General features: G+C 36.1%; 3 protein-coding genes and 1 long non-coding RNA gene across 5 annotated transcripts in view; 2 read left to right on the forward strand and 2 right to left on the reverse strand.

The window, feature by feature from the left end:
- LOC147830838 (uncharacterized) overlaps window positions 1-21,163 on the reverse strand; it is a 688,366-nt gene that overhangs the window by 461,306 nt on the left and 205,897 nt on the right. The gene's annotated exons all lie outside the window — the stretch shown is intronic.
- Window positions 1-21,163, forward strand: part of LOC147830840 (uncharacterized) — a 115,524-nt gene that overhangs the window by 61,001 nt on the left and 33,360 nt on the right. The window lies entirely within an intron of this gene.
- Window positions 3,608-6,675, reverse strand: LOC147830841 (uncharacterized). Of its 2 annotated transcripts, none has more exons than XM_087312032.1 (3): window positions 6,439-6,660; window positions 5,779-5,804; window positions 3,608-5,131 (listed from the first exon to the last, which is right to left on the reverse strand). In XM_087312032.1, the coding sequence occupies exons 1-3, from the start codon at window positions 6,476-6,478 to the stop codon at window positions 4,886-4,888; spliced, it is 312 nt and encodes a 103-aa protein (XP_087168158.1). In that variant the 5' UTR covers window positions 6,479-6,660; the 3' UTR covers window positions 3,608-4,885. The 2 variants fall into 2 exon arrangements, with proteins under 2 accessions (XP_087168158.1, XP_087168157.1); XM_087312031.1 differs by having other exon boundaries at window positions 4,006-5,120; window positions 5,973-6,675.
- Window positions 12,943-17,400, forward strand: LOC147830842 (uncharacterized). The gene is made up of 3 exons (XR_015526879.1): window positions 12,943-15,516; window positions 15,771-16,370; window positions 16,438-17,400. It is a non-coding gene; the product is annotated as an uncharacterized LOC147830842 (long non-coding RNA).

Raw genomic sequence — 21,163 nt, forward strand, 5'->3', positions numbered from 1 at the left:
TGAGATCAGTTTGTTCACACCTCTGAAATGTAGCTCCTGGGACAATTTGACGCTCTCCAGAAATGTATATAGCGGTACGTTTTTAGAATGGCATTGTCTTGTAAAATGTACTTGTGTATGAAACGTATGAATAATAATGTTGTAGTGATATCTGCTATGTAAATGTATCATATTCATCAAATGTATCACTTTCATTGAATTGTTTGATCTATCTATCATTAAACAGATTAATTTATTTGTGAAAGACTGGCCTGGTCCTCTGATTCAAGGCTTCAGTTTAAAGAGCTCATATTATGAGTTTTTGAAAATGCCCTTACATGTAGTGTGTAACACAGCTCTAAGTGAAGTGAAGTATCCAGCTAAGGCTTAAATCTGTTAGTGTACAGTGTTTAAAACTGGTGATTAATTTATAAAAGAGTCGACTCATAGTGCTTCAAACGAGTCGTCTTGATAACAAGTCATTAGGTGTTTCGCCATGATGTACTAACGAAACCAAGTTATTCACGTGCACGCGCAAACCCGGGAGATTTCAAACCTGCAGCCCCGCCCTCTGACATAGAAACCCAGACACACACACACACACACACACACACACACATACACACACAAACATGCCGGTCGATTGAAGTCACACTGCAGATGGATATTATTGAGTCTCTACCCAAAGATGAAACCTCAGCATTATAGCCAAGCAGTTGGAAACTACTGGAAACTTCTGCAAACTACATACTACAAAGAATACTTCATTGGCATTTGTTAAAGGAAGGATCAGTAAAGAGTAACTTACTGATGGACGTCAGGATGGGTTTCTTTCTCCATTTCTCAAGTGTAAGTACGTGCAATTAAAGTTGCCTTGTTTACTCTAGCTTGCAAATGTATTAAGTTGTGATTTGTTACTTGTAACCGCATGTACTGTATCAGGTTAACTCGCTTTATTCTCATATCGGGTGCAAAGCCACGTTTAAAACGCGACGCATGCTGCTTTGCCTTTGTTTACGGAGCTCTGTGGAGGAGGGTAGTGTGTGTGTCTGTGTTTGCGTGTGCGTCCGGATGTGTGTGTTTGTGTGTGTGTGTGTGCGCGCGTTGTCGTCCGGAGCAGGGTTAAGTGTTTGTGTATGTGTGTGTGTGTGCGTGCAATATGCGTGTGTGTGTGTGTCTGTGAAAATAGCAGAGTGAGACAAGCTAGAAGATCTCCTCAACTGTTTTTGGAGTTTTTGCTCAATAAAATAGTTAGTCGTCTGTATTTTCAAGTCCATCTTCTGTATTTACATTGACCCACTGGCAGCTAAAATCCACGCCTACACACTATCGAGCGTGTATGAACTGTGATTACTTTTATATTGCTGATTAGCTGTTGGGCATTTCACTCTCTGACTGAAGGCAGTCGACCAATCGCAACAGGCTGTCATTGGTCCAATCAGGGCAGATTAGGGGTTTGGGAACAAATGAATCACTGGACGATTCATACGGGAGTCGCTAGGATAATTAGGTAAAAATAAATGCAGATTATAAGACCATGAAAGTGTTTTTTGACCTAGCATGCATATTAGACTGTTGTTAGAGACCCTTACAACCAAGATATGACCCTATTTCATGTATAATATGGGCTCTTTAATTACAGGCAACGATAAACAGCTAACTGGAGCAAAAGGAAAATAAATAAAGTTGGTGTTTTTTTTTACTCCTAAGATCATGAAGTAGTTTCTTTCATGATTCTTTTATGATTTTACATTTTTGAAGCTTGAAATTTAAATAGAATGAAGGAGATTCTTTAAAAAATGAAGTATTGTGTCAATTTTATGTTTTTTAAAACAATTTTATAATAATAAAAGGTTGGGTATGTGTCACAGTGGTGCAGTGGGTAGCACGATCGCCTCACAGCAAGCAGGTCACTGGTTCAAGCCTCGGCTGGGTCAGTTGGCATTTCTGTGAGTTTGCATGTTCTCCCTGTGTTCCTTTGGGTGTCCTCTAGGTGGACTTTCCCCACAAGTCCAAAGACAAGCACTAGGTGAATTAGGTAAGCTAAATTGTTTGCAGTATATATGTGTGAATGGGAGTATATGGCTGTTTCCCAGTGATGGGTTGCAGCTGGAAGGGCATCTGCTGCGTAAAACATATGCTAAATAAGGTGTTGGTTCATTCCGCTGTGGTGACTCTTTATAGATAAAGGTACCAAGCCGAAAAGAAAATAAATGAATGAAAAAGGGTGGGTAAACAATGAACTTTTGTTTTCAATAAAAAGTGTGTGTGTGTGCGTGTGTGCGTGTGCACTATTCAAAGCAAAAATAACAAAATGATTTAAAGACCAACTCTTACATGCTTTATATTATATATATGTATATTTTTTTATAGAGGGGTATTTTTTTTAATCTCTTTTAAGTTTCTAAAACATTTCATTGCTTTCACAACTTTTCGCCAGTTTGCCACTAAAATATCTCTACAAATCAAATCCTCGGCTCCAAATTTCTTTTTGCGAACTTTAAAATGAGCACGGCTGCGAAAATAAGCTGTAGACTTTAATAATAAAAGCACTGCTGTTATATCAAAACACATGGCGAGCTCCATGTGCTATTGGCCCCAAGTGTGTACTTTTGTCCGAGTGCCAGTATGTACTATGGGAAATGGGAGTTCATTATCTGGATCCGTTCTGTCTCGGCGCTAGAAAGTACATTTCCGCAATTGCCAGTGTGCCACATGTGTATACCAGCCTATAAAGCCTTTGTCTGATTGTTTAGTGGTTTTATGCAGCGTCTGTGAAGGTGCAATCCACAGAAGCAATGACTGTTATTCCAGAAAATGAACTCTGGGATGACAAAATGTGTTTATACCGGCACAACATATGCTTGCGGTCCACGCACAGACTTCTGAGAGAGTCTTGAGGGTTTAGAAGCGCTCGTTTTAACACATTCTCACTCCCAACTGCTCACATTTTGACACTTGCTTAGACCCTTTTTTAAATGGCAAAGTACTTTATTGATTATAATGAGAAACGTTGGCTTCGATAAACAGATGGTGTATGGGAAATTTATTGCCAATTAATTATAGTCTTAATTATACCTTCATTGCAGATGGCTGCAATCATTTTACTTGCATTACACTGTTTAGACTTTTTTTTAGCATTAAGCCCTAACCCCACATTTAAACCTCAGCGTTTGTCAAAATAAATGCACACATACTGCATGCAATTACGTTCACAAATTGTTAAAACATTACAAACATTTCATGTAAACGTCACATTAGCTTCACATGTGCAATGTTAACATTACAAGTGAAACCCACAAGGAACACTAGTAAAAATACCAACAAGGCATATGGTTTTAGAACATTTTCACTTGTAAAATTTCCTTTTTCCCCAAATGAATTTCCTGCACCTTTTCCCATTTGAACATTTGTACATGACTAGCCGCGTTTCCACTATCGCGCCTAAAGCGAGCGAGCCAAGGCCAGTAGCGTTTCCACTGTCACTTCCGGGGCCTAATAGGACCAAATCGGGGCCAGCCTCCGGCCTTTTTCGGCCCGCCGAATACCTTGGGCCAAAGAGGGCTAGCCGGGCCTTCGGGGCAGCATGAAAGGAGAGGTGGGCACAGTTTTCCGATCGCACACGAGTACATGCGCCAAACACATAAACAAATAAATAAATAGGGAAAGAAAACATCTGGAACAAATTATAGGCTGAGGTCTTTTTGCATATGATCGCCCTTAAGTTTCTCTTTTAAATGTAAGGCTGTTGCATAAAATAATAAAGTAGTTTTAATTTATAAGTGACTTTTCTTTGCTGCATCCTCCTTGATGATTCAATAACGCATAATAAACTTTGCACCATATCAAAGACACAGTAGACAGTAAAGGTTTTCGAGAGTTTTTGTCAAGTTTAAAAGGTGTGTTTGTGCACGTTTAGATGCCTTTATGTGTGTGTGAGACTGAGGGAAAGAGCGCTCCTTTCACAGCTCTGTTGATGCCGCGAGCGGCTTTTTTCTTTTCTTTTTTATTGTTTTTATTTATTTTGGAGATAATACACTATATGAATACAACAGAAAGACATTAAACTTTACAAATTACGTGACCACTTTGAACTGAGCAGTTTAATCCAAGCATTAGATTAGATTCAACTTTAATGTCATTACACATTTACAAGTACAAGGCAATGAAATGCAGTTTAGGTCTAACCAGCAGTGCAATAGCAGCAAGTGCAGGAAAGAGGTATAAGTTATAAAGTGCAGTTATAGAAAAACTATGGTGATATTTACAGATGGATGTACTATGAATATTATATTCAGATTGGATTAGCTTTGGACAGAGATTTACAATAAATAAATATATGTACAGGTTGCTATTAATAATTAGTAGTGTGCAGATAGATAAACATTACAAATGTATATGTACAGTGGGTGTGTGCATAATTACAAATGTCCATGTGCAGTGGGTATGTACAGTTCAAATAAGTGAATCAGTGCCATGTAGTGCAATGAATATGTGCAAATTTTATATGTGAAAATGTTAAACAGTGCAGTGATTGTGAGGAGTATAAGTTAGAGGAGAGTGGGGGTATATTTGGGGGATAAAAGAGTCAAAAGAGAGACAGCTCTGGGGGAAAAGCTGTTCCTCAGTTTGCTGGTTTTTGTCCAAGGGAGCCTGAAGCACCTGCTGGAAGGCAGGAGAGAAAACAGTCTGTGAGCAGGGTGAGAGGAGTCCTTAAGATTACTGGGTGCTCGACGCAGACAGTGTTTCTTCTGGACGTCCTCAATGGCTGGCAGTGTGGTCCCTGTGATGCGTTGGGCAGTTTTCATCACCCGCTGCAGTGCCTTACGCTCAGCAACAGAGCAGCTTCCATACCAGACTGTGACGCAGTTGCTCAGGATGCTTTCTAATGTGCAGTGGTAGAAGTTCACCAAGACGGCTGATGAGAGCTGGTTCTTCTTAATTTGCCATAAGAAAAATAGGCGCTGGTGAGCCTTCTTGACCAGGCTGGAGGTGTTGGTGGTCCAAGGGCCATCTCATTGATGTGGATGGGATCATGTGAGCATGTTTGTCCCTTCCTGAAGTCCACAATGAGCTCCTTGGACTTGTTGGTGTTAAGGAGCAGATTATTGTCAGTGCACCAAGGGGCCTGTATCTCCTCCCTGTAGGCAGTCTCATTATCAAATAGGAAAAACACAGAAATTCAGCAGAGAGAAGCATATACATGGTTATTTACTGTTGCTGTTTATTAATAAATGTGTTAAGCTGAAATAATGCATACACTGTAAAATGCTAATGGTTTCTTTGGCCTTGTGTTTTTTTATTTCCTTTGTTTTGTTTGTTTGTGCATCTTCTTCTGGTTTTTCATCGGTGAGATGTTCTATTGACGTCAGTTGCTGAATGTGATCTGCTCTGGATTCGAATTAATTGATGTGAACACTTTTCTGGGTTTGGATTGTCTCAACTTCCATCAGTGCGTGTCTAATTGTGGAGTTGGACTTTTAGGACATTTTGAAATGTTTTAAGTGAATGTTTTATTTTCATTTTTATTTTATTTGTACATTGTTTCATTAGAGTGTTCATTCGTTGCAATTTTTGAAGCTTTATAGAGAGAAGTTAATTGGTTTAAGAAGGGAGATCTTGATTATATGTTGAATAATTAAACAATTTTAATATTGTATTATTAACTTACACTTATAAACCTTTAATATAGTATTGTTATTAGTATATTAGTATTATATTATTGTTATAATAGTAACCAAAATATAATATTAGCCCTTAACAATTAAAAAACAGAAAAATAACATAATATTAACTTACCTTATTAGCGATACAGCCATAAAACTCTGTGAAGAAAGAGAAGTGTTATTAGAAAGTGTAAATAAGATTGAGGTCATTAGATAAGTGTGGAAAAAAAAAGCCTAGAATTTGTTTTATTTATTTTTATTATTTTGTAATTTTTTTATTTTATATTTCTGTGAAAATTTTACAATACAATCTTTTATTATTCTTACTTCCGTGTCCGAGTCCTTCACTGTTGTTGTATCTTCTCTCTCTTTAGAGGAATTTAGACTTCTGAGCATCTGGTCCATTGATTAACCGCTTATAATACATTTGTGTATCGAGGGTTACATTAGCATTTAATTTACATTTATTTATTTATTTTGACATGGGCATGCACTTGCAATGTAAAACTGCGAAACACAAACGGCTTGAGTAGAATGCGGCATTCTGCTGGTAAATCATCAGCAAACCTTTTTTTAACTTCACACTGTGCTGTAGAACAGACTGTGCCTCCTTGTCACCTGATTGTATTTTGCTGCAAGAACTCTATTATGCGTCTAATACATTGTCACCTTCTCTGAGTTTTGGTCTCTGCATCCCTCGGCAGTGTTTGTGAAGGCTAAATAGCGAGACGGATTTTTTTTTGTCACTGGGATCTTCGAATGATAAACATTAGCTATTGTGCTGTCGTCCTACCTTTCGTGCCTGAAAGAGCCATGGGAACAGATTCTTGCATTCACATGCAAATACGCAGAAGAGCAGGCATTTCTGTTTGCTGAGTGGATAAAATGGATACTCATCCTCGCTCCCTTTTTCTCTCTTTTCACGCACCTTTCATCTTTTCCATCAGAAGGAGCTGTTTGCTTCAAAGATGAGGCATTTCCACAGGCCTCTCAGAAGCATGCATTTTAAGACTCCTCTTCTGGGTGCTGTAAAAGGTTGCGCTGATAAGAGGAAGCGGAAGACAATAGCCATTACTTTTTGATTATTTAAGTGAAAGCGTGACAGTAAATGGTTTGAGGGGAATGCAGAGCTTAGAGATTTTTTTGTAATCATAATGAAAATCGCAATGTTTACTGACAGGATGTTAGACGTGTCCTAGCAGCGGTTGCTAGAAACAAGAGTCCTGGTGGTGGTTGTATCAAAACAAATAACTGCTGTGGGACAGCACATTGAAAATGGTGATTGATAATGCTTTTTTTTTTGCCTTGTTGTTTGAAAATGATAAATAGCAAAACAATCATTACTTTTATTCCAACATCTGTTTAACTTTAGAAGTAAACACCAACCTTTCATTCATCCCTCCATTCTATTTTTCAGACTAAAACACATCAAACGTTTTTTTATTGTTGATGTTTATTTTTTAGAATACATGTACTGTAAAGCTGTTTCTGCTGCTCTAGGTACTATCCATCTATTTTTTTTTAAATTAAACTATCTAAAAACACCCAACCCGACACTGTACAATACAATTACCTATTAATTATTCATCCATCCATCTGTTTATCCATTATTCTATTATTATTGTTATATATCTCAGCATTATTTTTTTATATTAATGTGCTTTAACTCTACTCAGTGTGTCCATCCATCCATCCATCCACCCATCCACCCATCCAACTAAAATTTGACTCTGGGCTTTATTTAGAGTACTGTAATTCTTAGTACTACTTTTTCCATTTATCCATCCATCAATCCATCCATCCATCCACCCATCCATCCATCCCAATTTGTTTTTGACTTTATTTCTCTCATTTTATTTTGCTGCATTTTTTCATAAGAAATATGCCTTTATTTAGGCATATTTAGGCATATTAGACTCTGGGCTTTATTTAGAGTACTGTAATTCTTAATTCTTAAATACATACACCTCAAATTGTATTCTAGACTTTATTTACTGTACTGTATTTCTTAATAATACTCATTTTATTCATCCATCCATAATTTCATATGTCCATTCTTCCATCTATCCCTCCTTCTATCCATCCATCCATCCAATCCTTCCTTCCCTGCATCCATCCATCCATCCATCCATCGAATCCCTACTTCCATCCATCCATCCCTCCTTCCATCCATCCATCCATCCATCCATCCAATCCCTACTTTCATCCATCCATCCCTCCTTCCATCCATCCATCCATCCATCCATCCATCCATCCATCCAATCCCTACTTCCATCCATCCATCCCTCCTTCCATACATTCATCCATCTATTTATCCATCAATCCATCCATCCACCCATCCATCCATCCCAATTTGTTTTTGACTTTATTTCTCTCATTTTATTTTGCTGCATTTTTTCATAAGAAATATGCCTTTATTTAGGCATATTTAGGCATATTAGACTCTGGGCTTTATTTAGAGTACTGTAATTCTTAGTACTACTTGTTCCATTTATCCATCCATCCATCCATTCATCCATCCATCCATCCATCTTTCCACTCCATTTATCCAGCCCATCCATCCATCCATCCTTCCATAAATACATACACCTTAAATTGTATTCCGGACTTTATTTACTGTACTGTAATTCGTAGTAATATATAATCATTTCAGTCCTCCACCCAACCATCAATCCATGTTTTTTTTAGGATTAACTATCTTTCAGTTTTGATTTTATATGTAACTTTAACACTGTCATCCATCCCTCCATCCATTCTACCTTCTTGATTTATTATTGAATGTGACTGATTAATGATTATATGATTGATGATTGAACATGATCAATAAAGTAGAATGTTGGAAGTGCAGTGGACCAGGGTCTTGAATCCATGGTGGGCCCTGGACTATGTAGAAGAAGAATACCTGGACACTAGAGGAGTAGCAGATTGTGGAGCTGAAGTGGACCAGGGCTATTGAACAGTGTGGTTATGACCTCTGTGTCTGTGTAAGAGTGGCTAAACATTGTTTCTGTGGCTTTGGTATGGAGTGGAGTGTTTATTGGGTGGCCTTCATGGCTATGTGTTGGGCCATATTGAGTTTGTGGAAAGCCTTGTTTGCAAGAAGTCCAAATGCATGTACAGTATAGTTTAATGGAACCAGTGAAATAGGTACAAAGCAACAACAAAATCAAAACTCTAAACACACGACACATTCATCTATGAATCCTATTTTTATGATTGAACCACTTTAAAATTAGTTTTTTGACTTTTTATCCCGTTTAACTTTTTATCTCTCATTTATCCAAATTGGGCTCTTTTTGAGACTTTGTACAGTTCTGTTTACTGTATATTGTTGTACACTTTTCTAATAAGAAGCCTTTCCATCTATCTACTGTATGCATTTATCAGTTCTTTTCATTTATTAACTAACCATCCATCATTCTATTTTTAATATTAATCATCTTCAAAAATTAACTTTTGAAAAAAAAAGTATCAATTTAGCACTGGTATCAAAATAACCCCAAACAATACTCAACCCTAACTGTGAGTGAAACTTGGTTTAGTTTTGATTTTCTGGTTATGTTTTCATTGATTGCGCTCACCTGCTCCTTGTATGGTTCATTGGTTGCTCTGTATTTGTTCAAAACGGCCTTATACTCTTGTTCGTTATTCTTTAAATTAATCCACTTGACAGTGTGAATGTAAACAAGTGTGTAAATTCATATATTGCATGGTTTATGCCAATATAGCTTGTGTAATTACAATTTTTTTGATAAAGCAGAAGGCAATGCTCAATATTCCACAAGAGATTAGAAATTCTTTAATTCTATTTTTTATAATCACGTCATAAAAACAGGCTGTAGAAATCCTTTGATTGATATTCCCCCTTTGTATATTTTATTCGAGGGGTAAGTTCTGCCCAATTGGGACACCCCCCCCCCCCCCTCCACCTTCATGATCACTAGTGATCGAGCATTTGCAGATCACTGGAGAACTACACACATACCACTTTAATGAACTACAACTCGCATGCACCTCACACACACCAGTTCCTGTTTTCTCCCTGATTACTCAGGCACAGCTGATTCTAGTAAGGACTGATTTCCAGGACTGTAAAGACACCTCATACACACACACAGCATTTGCTAAAGCTTGTTTCTGTTTAGAGCGCCACGTAAGCTTAATTCTTGTTTTGCCTTCCTGTGTTTATGACCTTTGCCTTCTTTTACCATCTATTTAGATTTTTTTGTTACCTGTACTGACTATTCGCCTGTTTTTCACTACAATTTTTGATTTGATTGTTGGACAGTTCTGTTTTGATTGTTGCCTGACTATTCTTTTTAATAAATATGGCATAAAATCGCTGTCATAAATATTTTGTACATGAATAAAATTCACGCATCTGTATTTAGGAATGCGTAAAGGAAAACCGAACGTACTGATAATTTTACGAGGGTACAGTTCCAAAATCTGCAATAAGAGCAGACACAGGTTCAACAATTTCTTTGTGTTTGTATATGTCTGATACATTTACAATAGGTGTACTTTACAAACACGAAATACAGTTTCACCACTGACACCACAACCTGATTACAAGTATAAATCAAAAAGCGCACTCCACTGTTAAAATTACATCACCGCTGTGACAGGCATTAACAAGCGAGAGACATCAATCACAACAGTGCACTTGCTGGGCACTTGAGGTAAGATTTTTGTTATTTTCTCTTTTAGAAATGTCCGTCATGAGCTGTACTAAAGGTTGAAACTTAATGAGGTCCGTTTTTGCTGTGTTTCTTGGACATTTTACAGAATCAAAATTAAGATCTGACTGAGGATAGTGAACAAGCATAATGTACGTAAGTTAATGTTACTGGCAGGGAGCGCAGAATTTCTTTGGGAATCACTTAACTTTAGGCTCACACGGAATCTGCGTGCGCAGAATTCTGCAGATTTTTAGCCCATCATTAATTCAGTTTATTTACTTATGTAAATGTGTGTACGTTTATAGTTATTCAGTTTTTAAATTAATTTCAGTAATATTATTGACTAATATGAAAATATTCATATGATTTATTTGCAATACAATTTGTAAAGTAATATTTTCTGTCTTTTAGTAGACATATAAAATATTTATGACAGCAATTTTTTTCCATAAATAAACAGCATGTGGATCCTCAAAAAAATGTAAAAAAATAAATTAAATATAATAGCTTTTGGACTTGTAACTGTTCAACAGTGTCCATCTGTTTTTCTCTCTCTCTGTCTTTCCATCTTCTTATTTCTACTTCATATAATTCTCTTATTGCTTGATATTTGAAGCTGTTTCAACCACACAGAGGCATCAGAAACATTATTTCTTTATTGATCGTTGAAGTCTGGTCTAGACTCCAGACTCAATATTTGAACATTTGAAAATGTTTAAGTATGCTATTACAAATAAAAGGCCAGTTATTTGGGGGCAGAATTTAATGAATACGGCACTTTAGACATTGACTAAAACTTCAGAAAACATTGTCCATTTATTAGATATTTGTCACCTGTGGAAGAAGCATTGCATTGTAGTATATTAAAAGAACATGATGTGTCCTCAGAGGCCAAAAAATATGCTTTTGTTATAGTTTATGGCTCTATAATGCTTACAAAAATATATTTTAAGCAATCATTTAAATGTAAAATGGTATCCCTCTTCCATAAATAGTGTTTAATGTTATTACATAAGTTTGCAAGTTAGTTACACAATCACTTTTTGACAGATTAACCATTCTTATTGAACCATTCAAGCTGTGCTGCCGAGATGAGAAAAAGATTTTCACTTTTTTTGAGTAATATTCTTTGATCTTTTATTCTAATTTAAGCAAATGGTCTCGGAGGATAAGCTAATATAGCAGTTCTATGCTCACGCAAGTTCAAACAAGCCCAATGCTGTACACAGTTGTTCTGGTGATGAAAGACACAAAGAGACAATAGCTCTATGTTCAAAGGACATGACATAAGTTGGCGGTAATTATGGAAAGAAAGTTCTCTGGGTTTATAAATCAAATAGTTTAAACTCGATCCCATCAGAAAAGATGCAGAATAAGTATTGCGGTGTAACAGCCAGTAACTTTAAAGAATAGCTCATTTAAAAATTGTGACTATTACATTTTATTTAGTTTCATAAATGTAGTTAATAAAACTTCTCTTATTTGATTTAGACTGTTATTAGATTACAGTTTTAAATGAATATACTGTACACACACAGGATTGTGGTGTCCTGAAGAGAAACATACAATACATACACTGGAAAAACTCCATAAGTTAGCAATTTTCCATATTTCGTGGTTCATGGTTTTATTGTCTGTTTATTTATGATTTTGAATTGCTTTATGAGGCTTTGATCTTCTCTCCAACAACTTTTGATGTTAAATATTTTAAAAACATGACTTTTATTGACATTTTTGTTAGTTTGAAATACAATCTTGACTGTTGGTGGTGCAAACTATGGTACAAATGACCTACCAGTACTTTTTCTGATTAACTTATATATATACACAGCAAAACTAGAAAGTAGCAACAGGGGTATCGTGTCTAAATGCAGCTTTATATGAGTAGTCATGCAGGAAAGGGTCAAAAATCAGTTTCAGACAGTAATATGTAAATAATCCAAAGAGTAAATAATGTAATGGAAGGGGTTGAGGCACGCGACAAACATAAATCATAAAGCAGTATAAAAACACAAAGGGTCAAAACAAGGCTAGCAAGGCAAGATAACGAAAACACATACGGGGAAACAAGTTGTGTATATACAGTATGGTCCATGCAATCAGTGACTATGTCCTTAAGCTGTGTGTGTGTAATCAGGTAGTTAACGGAAACCCGTGTGTGATTGCAGGACATGGTGGGATTTATAGTCTGGGTAAATAATAGGGAATGCTCTCAAGCAGCCTGCAAGGGCAACACTGCTGGTGATGTAATTTATTATACAATCTTTAGATTTAATTATTGGATTTTTTTACAGTGTAGCAAGTAGCATTTACATTTACATTTGACCATACTGTATATCTAGCTGCACAATTAATTGTTAAAAGATCGAGATGTCGATTTGACCCACTAGATGATTTTAGTCCAGCATTTCTATGATTTTTAAAATCATATTTTCAAGTTCAGGAGAGAAGAAAAGGCGGCTGCACGAGTCTTTTCATTGTTTCACACACGTTGCTCAGTGACATTGACACCTCTAAATGATGTTGAATGAGTCACATACTGTATATATAAGGTGTAATTGGTGAAGGTGAAGCACGCGCACTTCATTTAAATGATCATATCGCATTTTAGAGTTATGATTACGACAAGCATTTGATATGTTTTTTTCTTTCATAGCGAACCTACAGTTGTGCATGAAAATAAATGTATAGCTACTCTAGCTTATATATTGTTGATTATAATCTGATAATGGCAAATGTCTGATTTTACCAATGAATAAAATTGTCTAATATGACAGATTGCAAGCATATATCTCAAAGATAATAATTCAACATCAGCATTATTAGAAGTAGAATAGAATTATTTATAGAAACCAGTAGACCTACACATAATATTATTATCGATGTTGTGCCATATGTTTGTTTTTAACATACATTTATTTTACATCTACAGAATCGTGAGAAAATCATGATCTTTATTTTAAGCAAAAAAATCGCGATTCTCATTTTAGCCAGAATCGTGCAGCTCTATGTATATCTATGAGATGTTTAGACATTTCATTCAGGTTATATTTCATAATGCATGAGGGCTAAGGTGTCATATATTCATGGTCATTTTCACTAAATGTTTGGTTGTTTTTGTTTTGTTGTTGTAATTTTCCTCAGACTGAGTGACTTTTGAGAGACTTAAAATAACTGAAAATTAGCACACACACAGATACAATAAATAAATAAATAATCTAAATAATAATAAAAAAGAAATCTGTTCCTGTCTGTCACAATATTCCCTAGAAATTCATAGAAAATAATTTTTTTCTATGTCTAAATGTAATTCTCAATGCAGGAACAAATCGTCCTGTGTGCTGCAAAATCATTTACCATACTTTACTTTGTTATGGCATTAAGAAAAATAATTGGATGCAACATTCCATTCCATTCCATTATTTGAATCAATACACTAGTGCTCGGCTGAAATAGTTTTTCTGTAACCGATTGTTTGTGCGCGTGTGTGTGCGTGTGTGTGTGTGTGTGTGTGTGTGTGTGCGTGCGTGTGCGCGCGTGTGTGTGCGTGTGTGTGTGTGCGCATGCAAGAGAGCTGGGCATAAAGTCAGGGAAATCTGTATTTCTCCTCATCTTGTTGCTCAATGATGAAGAACCTTCACTGATCTTCAATTCATATTAAAATGAAAGCAGCAAAACGGCATGTCAGGATTTATTGAAATGCACAAAGCATCATTGTGCAGTTGATTTCAAGTATTTATGGGCATACTATTGGCACTTTTTAAAAAATAAAATGACGGTTTTAACACTCTTACTATTTTAATTTTACTATGCTTGACAGCTATTCACATATTGTAATTGCTTAATTTTAGTAATTTTTGTCACGTCAAATGATGGGTTTTTTTTATAATAAAAAGAACAGAGAGATTTATAATAGAAACATTTTCTAATGCATTGTTGCAATAAATAAATAAAATTAATTGTTTTTCTATGCCTTTTTGAGGTTTAGATTTTTAAATATATTTTTGTTGAAATAAGTGATACAATTAAAACTTAATTTTTATGGTAGATTTATATACGATAAATAATTTATAAAACTGTTGTTGACACTCTAATCCTTCCAGATCGCTGCCTCTTGCGATCTGTTCTCATGTTCATTTACTCTCGTCACCATGATTTGCAAGTATTTTAACTCATTTTTGGGGATCATGGAGCCGGTATAAATTTGCGGGAGACTCGTGGAGCTTCCGGGAGAGGTCAGTACGCATTGGATGCGACGCTTGATAGGGGTGAGCGCTCTGCTTGTGTCACAGCAGAGCAAAACACTGGAAATACAATGGCTTCACTTGCAACAAAGAGAACAACTTTCCCGCGAGTCGCACCAATAAACTGGTGTATAAACTGTATATACAGGTTGCACCGCATCTATATTTTAGCTGCTGTGACTCTCACGCATCAGGCACATCATTTACCCGTGTTGTGGCTGCTGTAGTCTATACATAATATACGGGGGAGCGCACGTGCGTCTTTAGTCCTGTCAAATGTGGCGCGCACACTCTCATTCCCATACAGCAGAGAGTGGCTATGTAGATTCAGAGAGCAGAAATTTTTAATTGTGCGACCAGGCCCGGCTCTAACTAATTTGGTGCACTTGGGAAGATTTCAGGTGGTGCCCCATTACATCGCAGTAAACTCCACTGCTAGTGTGCATACGCACTTTATAGTCATAAGAAACTAAATAACGTTTTGATGGACTACAAGCTGAAAAAACATCAGATAAATATGCCAATGCAATTAACATTATTGCTGAATAGATCTAATATTTACACAACTGCTTGAGGAAGGAATGGTGCGGGTAGTTACATTACTATTACTATTTTCCATAACATCTATGCCCTTCCATAACTTTAGCTGAGGTTAAAACTAATAGATAGCATTATAGCTATTTATTGATTTGCAACCATGTTATGCCATACTTGTAAACGTTGGGATGTAAAAAATATGGGACAAAAAATAGCTTCAAATGATAGAATACATAGCAAACATTAGAATATATTGACAAAAAATAAAAGGTTTAGCCTATTCAAATGAATGGCCTATACAGAAATTAAATAAAGCTATAAAATCTTCTTCACTTTTGATTGTATTTGCATATTCATTAAAGTGACTATAGTTATTTAGTGAAGAGCAGCAAATGAATCTCTCATTTTGTTCAACACAATCTCACGGCAATTCGTAACTTTTTCATTTAGTGGCTAATTCGTATGAATTCGTACAATCTAATTCGTACAATTTAGTACGATTTGCTTATCCCCCAATGACGGTTGGGGTTAGGGGTGGGGTCAGGTGCCACGCCTCCTTTTTAAAATCATACCATTTCGTACGACTGAACTCGTACAAATTCGTACAAATTAGCCACTAAACTGGCAAAACGTAAAATACTTACGTTTTCTCGTGAGATCAGGCTGGTTTTGTTTGATAACAGAGGTTTCACTTTAAGAATGCACAGATCTATAATGAAGGCATTCGACTACTTTAGTAACTGTTTGTGCTCATTTAAGAGAAAATTAGTCTGTTTATACAAACCCGAATCACCAAAGTATCCAAAACATTTGCTTCTCTGTAAATGGCGTGTGGAGAAGCTGATCTGGGAACAGTTTATCTTACGGAGCGTGTCTGTCAGTCAGCATGCATACACTGAATTCAGAGGTTGCTAACGCAAAGCTTTAATGGAAAGAAAGTGAATGGAGATGTTATTATCTTCATTTTAACGTGCTTTCAAGCCAAAATAAAACAAAAGCATAAATATCTTGATCAGCTCTTGCAATCTATCAAATTTAAGATCAGCTCTGTATTGATGGTACTTTCACTTTTCATGTTAAGATTAAACATACGGGGGAAATACGGGAAAACTAAACGTGAATAGCGGGCAAAAACGGGAGGGTTGACGGGTATCTGTCATGCTAATTGTTAGTGGCGTTATCAGTCATTGCAAAATAATCATCTTTATTGTAACATTACTTTGTCGCGTATTTCTTCCTCTTCTTTTCTTTTTTGCATGGATGTACAACACCCTTAGCATTTGCCTATACTGCTTAAGCCACAGGCCGGCCCTGCGTGCGACCATGTAGAGATAGAAATTGCATGCCGTTGTGTTAATAAGATATTACATGCGGCTATTTAGCTTGTTTATTAAAAGATGTTGTGATCTGGCGCTATATATAAAATACAATTACCTTGACTTGAAGGGGGGCGGGGAAAGCCATGTGATTGGCTGAAATTTGTGTTAACGTGCAGTTATACAGTAATGCCTAATAAAGTGGCTGGTGAGTATATTCTGCAGAAAAAAGTCTGCATTGTCTTATACAAAATTGTGAGATGATCTAACAACTCTGATTGTTTCTTGCAATGCCATAATTGTGAGATATCAACTCAGAACTGCATGATATAAACCGTAAATGTATTAAAGTTTAACCCTACATTAAAAAAAAAAAAAGTGGCAACTTGCAATTTTGCAAAAATAAAAATGTGATTACTGCAATTTTATGTTGTTGTTGTTGTTATTATTATTATTGTAACCCATGGCAAAACCTAGGCTAATTATTTAACAAGCAAGACATGAAATGTTTTCTAGACTATTTGAATGCCCACACATCCAATAATGCAAAGGCATAGACTGAACTCAGCAATAGTTGCAATAATAATCACACTAGACATAAAAAGGCCTGAAGAAGCACCCATAAATGTTTCCTTATTGAGCCATAAGACTGCGGCAAGCTTATGAATAATAGACCACATAACAAAATGTTTCCATTTCCAAGACAATTTAGGAAGTATTAAGGCGAATCAGGGAAAAAAAATCCATCATAAGTCCCAAACAAAACACCATTCCCATTTGCTGAGCAATTGCTGTTAAAGATAGAAAAAACAGCTTCTCATGCAATAGGAAAATAGCTTTACTTTTGTGCCTTAGTGGCTTCCATTTGGGTTTGTTTATTTTTCCTCGGCTGCATTAGGCCAAATTCAATAGATTATGAAAGGAAACATTTAATCATTTATGCTGGAAGAAATTGCTTTTATTGCTGCACACAGTTAAATGAAAATAAAGCAAAATACAGAAAAAACAGACCCCATTTGCGCTTTTAGAAATATTTGTCTTACTTAAAGGGGCCAGATGTGAAATCATACATTCATAACAAGAAGTAAGAACTGTCAGGCCAAAAAGTGAAGGATTACGTGATGCGTATACAATATTTTGGCTCAGATATGATGCCAAAAATCTGCAAACTCCCCATTCCTTTAATGTGGCCGGATTAATCTGAAACAAATGAATGATGATTGCTGGTGGCCTTCAGAAAGGTATTGTAAGAGTGTTTGTTTAGTAGAAGAGACTCTGTGTAAGTGTGGAGCTGCAGTGACACTAGAGTTGCATAATGCAAAGTTCTGTCGTGCGGCGCTGTGAAAAGGGGCGGGAATAAACTAGAATTTTAGGCATTAAAAAAAATGAGCGATTGCTCCATGTTTTAAATTTCTGTCCCGAGAGGTCATGTTTTGATTATCGGTTGGTCTCACGCAGTCAAGTGATGCAAGTCAGAGTTTACCAAGCTTGAACTTTGCACCGCAGCAACCTGTGAAACTTTTCGCATGACCTTGCGTTTCTGGTCTGACGCATTCACGTGCGTATGAATGGAAGTCTATGGAGAGACAAGTCCAGTGTGATCGCAGCTTTAGCCAGTCAATTAGGTTAAGATTTTCAATTATCCATTTTCAATTATTTATTTCTTTTCTGAATATGGAAAATGATTGCTATGTAATGGTTTTGGTGGATGGTACAAGTTTCTCTGTTTAATTGTTGCATGTGTAAGAGTTATGATTACAACCCCTTATCAGAAAAAGTTAGGAGAGTCTGGACGCAACTTTTGCAAAACTTGTAAAACGCAAATAAAATAGAAAGTAGGGATTTTCAAATTTACTTTGAATTGTATTTCAGTTATAGACAATAAGAACACAAAATATTTCAAGTTTTGTCTGGTCAACTCAATTTCATTTGTAAATATACATCCTTTCTTGTCATTTGGACCTGCAACTCATTTCAAAAAGTTGGGAGAGGGGCAGTTTAGGGCTAGTACTCGGGTAAATGTGTTAAATAATGATGTGATGTTGTCAACAAGTGATTGTAATTATGATTTGGTACAAATGCAGTATCCAAGAAAGGTCTGGTCCTTTAGCAAAAATGGGCCCAGGATCACCAGTTTGCCAACAAATCGTCACCTCAGAATTATAAGGTTCTATTTGACATTTTTGTCAAAATTGAGTTATTGACATATAATGTAAATAATTTAATAAGAATGTGATGTTTTTGTATAAGTTGTTTTCATTTTAAAACTTTATTTAAAAAACAAAAAAATATTTTATTTAAAAACTCAAACTATAGTTTGACTCTATAAGCTTCCATCTGTGAGCCAATCAGCATTTTGAATGCACACTCGAGGACGAATCAGGATTTTTTTGTCATATCGCTGGGATGCTTCGTTGACAGCGGGAAAGACCAGAAAGAAACACAAAATCAGAGTCGACTAATTAATGCCGCACCACATAACATTGAGAGAAAACCTGAAACTGAAAAGATGTGTGCATGTCATGATTTAGAAACATTTTTTGACATTGAGATAAAAAGATAAATTTTACATTGTTGAAAAAGAAACAGTTATTAAAAAAAATGTACATATTGAATGTGAAATCTTTTTATTTGTGTATATAGTCAGTGAAACATTTTTTAGTGTTTAGTAAATTCATTTGCTTATTGACTGTTTTCGTTTAAAATCTTAAAATTGGATATTAAGCCTTAAAGGGCACATAATTATTTAATTCATGGGGCATATAATTCAATAAACATAATTCAATAATTCATAAAAAGCATATAATTTAATTAATATGATATTAATTAGATACAGTTAACAGCTGCACTGGACAAAACATTTAGCACAGCCTCGTATGCTTAATTTGAACAAGAAAAAAATATTCATCCTAAAACATTAAATAAATGCAAAAGAAAGCAAAAATGTAACTCTCAAGCATCAACATGTTGTTACAACACCAATTCTTTTTGTATTTAATGCTTTAATTAATGATCTGCCAGATAGAACCTTATAATCCCAAACAGTAATTAACTTTTTTTTTAGAATTAGAAGGTTCTCTCTGCATTTGCCCTGTTTGTTTTACCCCAATTTAAAATGTAAGAGAATTTTGATAATTTACGTTTAGACTATATTTAGAGTCTTTGCCCTGTTAATGTTTGTAAGAGAACTGTTACACACATCTTGTTGCTATATGAAATGCCAAAACTTTGAAGCTCAATTTCTCAAAATGATCCAGAACGCAGATAGAACCTTATAATTCCAAGGTGACAAAATATGTGAGAAAACTAATGAAATGTTTAAAAACAATGTTCCTCAAATATTTCACCTTCAACAGTGCATAACATAATCAAAAGATTCATGGAATCTGGAGGTTTCAGTGCGTAAAGGACAAGGGTGCGGGACTAAGCAGAACTACCGTGATATCCAATACCACTGGCAGCACTGCATCAAGAATTTTAATTCATCTATTAGTGATACTATCACATGGGCCCAAGATTACTTTGAAAAACTTTTGTCAAGTACCACAATACGTAGTTACATCCACAAATGCCAGCTAAAACTGTAATGTGCCAAAAGGAAGCCCTATGTTAACAGTGTCCATAGATGTTGTGTGCTCCAGACCAAAGAAGAAGAAAATCATCCAGACTGTTACCAGCGTCAAGTCCAAAAGCCAGGGTCAGTCATGGTTATGGGGTTGTGTCAGTGCCCTTGGCAAAGGTAACTTGCACTTCTGTGATGACACTATTAATGCTGAAAAGTATATAGAGATTTTGGAGCACATTATGTTGCCCTCTCTTTGCAGGGATGCCCAACAAGATAATGCAAAACCACATTCTGCACACATAGCAAAGTCCTAGCTGTGGAGGTAGAGGATACAGATACTTGACTGACCGCTAGGGGTGAAACGATTTATCGTTGTACGATTTATTGCGATGCAAAAATGTCACAATATGCATCGTGGCGTTATGACGATTTGATTACGATATGACGTCTGTTTTCTCTTATTAGTTGAGCTGTTTGCACGTGAGCTACATTCCACCTGTTGTCGCACGTGAGTTCAGATTGCACCAGCAGTAATGTTAGCAGACCAAGATGAGTGGAGTTGAAATAGAGGATGGCCCATCCTCTCAAAATCAGACGTCTGGCAACATTTTGGTTGTACAGTCATTGCTTTAGACTCGTCCGCTTTTTGACACGCAAACTGGGTCAAACATAGCCTAAGTTTTAAAGTCTTCATAGTGATTTACATACTTTGCACAGCGACATGGATACCTCCTTATGGTGTTGAAAGAGTCACATACTGTATTTATAAGGTACAATTCACCCTAAAATATCATTCGCGCGCGTCTGCTTCAGTGAACAGAACCTGCTGGTTGTGACTAACAGGTAATAAAGTAGTAAACAACATTCAGTTTGTGGAACAGAGTGATCGTTTAGGAGCCGCGTGGGAAGTATGAACAGCAGTGGAAATGAAACCGAAAGCGTGCACATTATTTAAACAATCGTATCGCATTTTAGAGTTTTGATTACGACGAGCATTAACTCTTTTGAGTACAGAGGTACACAAAAATGCACGTCAACATGATATACTTGATAGCGCCGACATCAGCGACACCGAAGAAATAGTAAACCTGCCTAAACTGCTGAAAAGAGCCACGACTGTCCTGTGTTATGAAAAGACGGCCACCCTGTCACTCATCATGCCCAACATGAAGAC

Source organism: Danio rerio, chromosome 25 (assembly GCF_052040795.2).
Source record: "Danio rerio strain M-AB ecotype USA chromosome 25, GRCz13ab, whole genome shotgun sequence".
In the NCBI taxonomy this organism is placed as follows: Eukaryota; Metazoa; Chordata; class Actinopteri; order Cypriniformes; family Danionidae; genus Danio; species Danio rerio.

Coding starts and splice junctions, on each gene's coding strand:
- LOC147830841 (XM_087312031.1), bottom strand. CDS start 6,050: ATGGACCAGATGCTCAGAAGTCTAAATTCCTCTAAAGAGAGAGAAGAT. Junction 5,805..5,972: donor TGAAGGACTCGGACACGGAA/GTAAGAATAATA, acceptor CTTTCTTCACAG/AGTTTTATGGCTGTATCGCT. Junction 5,121..5,778: donor ATGGCTGTATCGCTAATAAG/GTAAGTTAATAT, acceptor GACTGCCTACAG/GGAGGAGATACAGGCCCCTT.